Here is a 6,000-nt window from a genome sequence, read left to right as displayed (position 1 = left end):
ATGGCCGGGTTACAGTTTGCCAAGAGCAACCACAGTTCTGGAAAAAGGTCTTGTGGACAGATGAGACGAAGATTAATTTATATCATAGTGATGGCAAGAGCAAAGTATGGAGGAGAGAAGGAACTGCTCAAGATCCAAAGCATACCACCTAATCTGTGAAACACGGTGGTGGGGGTGTTATGGCCTGGGCATGTATGGCTGCTGAAGGTACTGAGTCACTTATCTTCATTGATGATACAACTGCTGATGGTAGTAGCATTCTGAAGTGTATAGATACATCCTATCTGCACAAGTGCAAACAAATGCCTCAAAACTCATTGGCCGGCGGTTCATTCTACAGCAAGACAATGATTCCAAACATACTGCTAAACAACAAAAGAGTTTTTCAAAGCTAAAAAATGGCCAAGTCCATCACCCGATCTGAACCCAATTGAGCATGCCTTTTATATGCTGAAGAGAACACTGAAGGGGACTTGCCCCAAAACAAGCATAAGCTAAAGATGGCTGTAATACAGGCCTGGCAGAGAACATCAGAGAAGACACCCAGCAACTGGTGATGTCCATGAATCACAGACTTCAAGCAGTCATTGAATGCAAATGATATGCAACAAAATACTAAACATGACTACGTTCATTTACATGACATTGCTGTGTCCCAAACAGTATGGTGCCCTGAAATAGGAGGACTATGTATAAACACTGCTGTAATTTCTACATGGTGAAATCAAAATGTATAAAAATGGCCTTTATTAAAATCTGACAATGTGCACTTTAACCACATGTGTTTTTTTTCTATTACAAATCTCAAATTGTGGAGTACAGAGGCAAATAAATAAATGATGGGTCCATGTCCCAAAGATTGTGGGCACTGTACACTGTAAACATAAGGGAATGAAAATGACATATAAAATAAACCTAAAAAAAGCTGAACATGAAAAGCATGGCAATAAATGATAACACAAGTAAACATTTCTGTCCTGAATGCAACCATGCTCTTGGCCATCAACAGTTTATGTTGACTACAGATTAGAATTTCATTGTGAAACAAACTCCTGTGAATTTCTAATAGCCTACATTTTAAAAGCATTGTGATTTGCTGCGTTGATCTGGACTCTTGTGGCTGCTGAGGTTTGTGAGGAATAGTTCTGCCGCGTGGGTACTTATGACAGTGGGACTCCAACTATGTAGAGTTCAGGTTTCATTGTTAAATGAACAGCTGTTTCTGTGGAAGCCAGCATCTTTTGTACCCAGCCTTCAGTTTCCCTCACAAGACCCAAGTTGAATATGTGCAATGATCATGAAGGGGAAAGGCTGCAGACGTCATACACACTCTGAAGCAAAGTGACTGGAAGAAGTGAAGATGTGAAAACATACAAAAACAAAAGAGAAACACAGTTGTAACCAACCTTTTCAGGTACATTCTATTTAATCTTCAAATATGGGCATTCCCAAAGTATTGCACTAAATAACATCTCATGTACTGTAACATGGAATGCAACAATACACCAATAATGTACAGTAACTATGAACAGGAATCAGAACCAGCCCTTGTTGGCAGCTGATTTTACTTAATAAAAATATGTTCAAATTCTATCTGTGTTGGATATTCTACATCTACAGTGGCACTAAGTATGTTTTCAAAAGGAAACTTATATTCTACTGCAGCCAAATTTGCCATTAACTCTCATAGTCATCCCGATTCAGCTCTTCTTCCAATTCCATTAACCATGCCAACAATGCCATCTTCTTCCCTTTGGTTTCAACTAGATTTCTGCCAGGAAAATTGCTTGCTGTTGTTGCTGGAGTTGTTCCTTGAAGAACAAGGGGAGAAAAATACTTCCATGGTCCTCCAAACTATCCTACAGATGTAAGACTACCACCAGACAGCATCAATTCAACAACAGGATCTGGTTACCTAGGCTGGGAGTTAGCACAATAAATAACGTATATTTAATCTGGCACCATAATACTATTATTGAGAATTAAGGTTTTTGTATCATAGTTATGTGACTCCAAACCAGTGATGATTCATTTATTTTAAAAACAGTTGTTACTGTAGCTCAAAGGATTTGCATTGTTGACAATTATCTATAGTAGGTGGGGGCACAATAAAATCTAATTACAAAAAGCTTTTTGAAGCAGTAACGACACAGGGAATATCTGCATCAAATGAATCCATAATCAACTAAAATCATCAGCTAAGACAAAAACCACACCCCAAAATGTTATTCATTCAACCAGTCTTAGGCAGAAGCTGGCTTCATCCATTATCGGCAGATATAAACCAGCATCAATCAATCAGCACTGACCACAAAACAATATCATCCAAACTCATTGCGTCCAGCCAGTGGACACACACCATTATCTAATATCGGACACAAACAAATATTATCTGATCAGAGTTGACAATCTGCAAACCATTATCACCCACCTAGCTCAGTACATAAACAAATAATGTGCAAATAAATCATTATTTGGATTCTCTATGCAATACTTTGCTACATGTTTTTATCCTCTTGTTTTGCATTTGCTGGCATCCGGAGTGAATGCAGTATTACATTTATAGTTTTAATGGGTGAAACACTGCCAGAGACAATAGCACAAAACATTTGGCGTGTGAAATAACACATAAAATCCAGCACTGCCCCTTGTTCCCTGCTCAGGTCCCACACTGTGCACCAACCCACAGCTACAGTAGAAAACACCTTCATGTTGCAAGTTTTCAGTTTCCTCCTCAGTTTAAAGCAATGTGACCGAGGGAAAGAGTTTATGAGTTGTGCTTGGAAACAGCAATACTCAAAGATGAACCTCCTGTCCTGCAGAAATAAATGAAGAGGGAGAATCATCTGTGGATAACCTCCTTCCAGCTGAAGTATTTAAGTAACGTTGGATCGAGGTGTTCAGAACTGGTACCACTTCTTATCTTTGCACTTTAACATCATCTGAAACACAAAAACATTTCTTCAGGATCAGACATCGGACATTGTTGGCCGGGGTGGGCGAGTTGGGCCGAAGTGCCTGTTTCCACACTTTATCACTCTTTATGACTATCTATATTCTGAGACTCTCAAATTGTCTAAGTTAAAAACTGAGCAAACATATTTTTTTTTGACCATGCAGTAAAGCTATAAAATTAGCAACAAGCTCTCTGGGTCCTTTATCATTTCTTCCCCATCTTTTTTTGCATACTGTAATGGCTTACAATTGCCTCATGCAATTCTCAAGGACAACAAGTAATGAGGATATGTTTCTATGACAAAAAAATTGATTTATTTTCTCGAAAGTTGATTTTTTTTAAACAATCCTGGTGAAATACAACAACGCTGATGGAAGCCTCATCATAGCTCATTCTTTGGTCTCACAATGAGTTTAAACTGAATTATTCTAGGAAGGTTCCAATCTACAACCAAAAGTTCAAATCACTGATAAGCATGATTACAGATAAAGACAGTGAATACTGAGTCTATTTACCCTCCTCCCATGAAGCAGGTGAAACAAGAGAGTAAAAATCATTAGTAGAAAAAAGGAAGGGTAATGGGAGTTTAAATTATTTGTGGGATAATTATAATTCAAATGCGCTGAGATGGAATTGCAAGGTTTGAGTGGGGGCTGTGGTGGGAGTTTGAAAATGATAAAACTTAGCACCATAAGGTGCGAGGAGGAGTTACCTGGAGCTGTGAGTATAAAAACAGCGCGGGGCTTGCTTCTACAGAGGTCCGGGGAGCCGTTGGTGCGAGGAGGAGTTACCTGGAGCTGTGAGTATAAAAACAGCGCGGGGCTTGCTTCTACAGAGGTCCGGGGAGCCGTTGGTGCGAGGAGGAGTTACCTGGAGCTGCGAGTATAAAAACAGCGCGGGGCTTGCTTCTACAGAGGCAAACGTTCCATTCGCAGATCACACTTCAAATTAAGGGGGCTGGTGGAAGCCTCTGATTGGTCGAACGGACTAGAGGAAGCAGCTGATTGGCTTGTATCCCGGGTAAGGCTTTATTGTATACAGGATAAGGGGGAGAATGAGGGCCAGGGCAGTTTACTGTTCTGGATGTCAGATGTGGGAGGTCATGGAGTCTGAGTGCCCTCCAGACGTCCACATCTGCGCCAGGTGCGTCGAGATGGGGCTCCTAAGGGACCGTGTTAGGAACCTGGAGCAGCAACTCGATGACCTCTGTCTGCTCAGGGAGAGCGAGGAGGTCATAGAAAGGAGTTACAGGGAGGTGGTCACTCCAGGACCACGGGAGACAGAAAACTGGGTCACAGTTAGGAAGGGCAATGGGCAGAGGCAGGGACTGGTGAGTACCCCGGTGGCTGTACACCTTGAAAATAAGTACTCATGTTTGAGTAAGGGTGGGGGAGACAGCCTACCTGGGGGCAGCGACAGCGGCCAGGCCTCTGGCACAAAGACCGGTCCTGTTGCTCAGAAGGGTAAGGAAAAGAAGAGGAGGGCAATTGTAATAGGGGGCTCTATAGTCAGGGGGTCGGATAGGCGATTCTGTGGACGCAGACAGGAGACCCGGATGGTAGTTTGCCTCCCTGGTGCCAGGGTCAGAGATTTGTCTGAACGTGTCCAAGAAATCCTGAAATGGGAGGGAGAGGAGCCTGAGGTTGTGGTACATATAGGTACCAACGACATAGGTAAAAAAAGAGAAGAGGTCCTGAAAGAAGAATTTAGGGAGTTAGGTAGAGAGTTAAGGAGAAGGACTGCAAAGGTAACAATCTCAGGATTACTGCCTGTGCCACGCGACAGTGAGAATAGGAATGGAGCGAGGTGGAGGATAAATGAGTGGATGAGGGACTGGTGCAGTGGGTATGGATTCAAGTTTCTGGATCATTGGGACCTCTTTTGGGGAAGGTGCGACCTGTACAGAAAGGACGGGTTGTACTTGAACTCGAGGGGGACCAATATCCTGGCGGGGAGATTTGCAAAGGCTACTGGGGAGACTTTAAACTAGTATGGTTGGGGGGGAGGGACTCAAATTGGGAAAGCTAGCAGTCAGTGTGTGAGGCAGGAGGCAGAGAATGGTAGCACTCTGACCCAAAATGTAGGGGAGAGAGAAGAAAAAGACAATAAACAGAGAATAAGAGAGGGTGGGTTTCTTAAATGTGTATATTTTAATGCTAGGAGCATTGTAAAAAAGGTGGATGAACTTAGAGCCTGGATTGACACCTGGAAGTATGATGTTGTGGCGATCAGTGAAACATGGTTGCAGGAGGGCTGTGATTGGAAACTAAATATTCCAGGATTTCGTTGCTTCAGGTGTGATAGAATTGGAGGGGCAAGAGGTGGAGGTGTTGCATTGCTTATCAGGGAAGATATTACAGCAGTGCTTTGGCAGGATAGATTAGAGGGCTCATCTAGGGAGGCTATTTGGGTGGAACTGAGAAATGGGAAAGGTGTAGCAACACTTATAGGGGTGTATTATAGACCGCCTAATGGGGAGCGAGAATGGGAAGAGCAAATATGTAAGATCGCAGATATTAGTAGTAAGCACAAGGTAGTGATTGTGGGAGATTCCAATTTTCCACACAGGCTGGGAAACACATTCTGTAAATGGGCTGGATGGGTTGGAGTTTGTAAAATGTGTGCAGGATAGTTTTTTGCAGCAATACATAGAAGTACCTACTAGAGAAGGGGCGGTGCTGGACCTCCTGTTAGGAAATGAGACGGGTCAGGTGGCAGAGGTATGCGTTGGGGAACAGTTCGGGACCAGTGATCACAATACCATTAGTTTCAATATAATTATGGAGAGGGTCAGAACTGGACCTAGGGTTGAGATTTTTGATTGGAGAAAGGCTAACTTTGAGGAGATGCGAAAGGATTTAAAAGGAGTAAATTGGGACATTTTGTTTTATGGCAAAGATGTGCAAGAGAAATGGAGGACATTTAAAGGTGAAATTTTAAGAGTACAGAATCTTTATGTCCCTGTTCGGTTGAAAGGAAATAGTAAAAATTGGAAAGAGCCATGGTTTTCAAGGGAAATTGGACACTTGGTTCGGAAAAAGAGA

The 6,000-nt window shown here is 42.5% G+C and overlaps 1 protein-coding gene across 6 annotated transcripts in view; it reads right to left on the bottom strand.

Annotated features, from left to right (window-relative positions):
- Positions 1-1,398: 1,398 nt before the first annotated feature.
- The window catches only part of stxbp5 (syntaxin binding protein 5), a 245,187-nt gene continuing 240,585 nt past the window's right edge, over positions 1,399-6,000 (bottom strand). For all 6 annotated transcript variants that reach the window (XM_033026117.1, XM_033026118.1, XM_033026119.1 and 3 more), the window contains one exon: positions 1,399-2,942. In XM_033026117.1, the coding sequence (XP_032882008.1) occupies positions 2,901-2,942 (42 nt within the window). In that variant the 3' untranslated portion in view covers positions 1,399-2,900. The remainder of the gene's footprint in view (positions 2,943-6,000) is intronic.

The sequence above is a fragment of the Amblyraja radiata genome, chromosome 8 (assembly GCF_010909765.2).
Source record: "Amblyraja radiata isolate CabotCenter1 chromosome 8, sAmbRad1.1.pri, whole genome shotgun sequence".
NCBI lineage: Eukaryota > Metazoa > Chordata > Chondrichthyes > Rajiformes > Rajidae > Amblyraja > Amblyraja radiata.
This window is presented reverse-complemented; position numbering and strand designations above follow the sequence as displayed.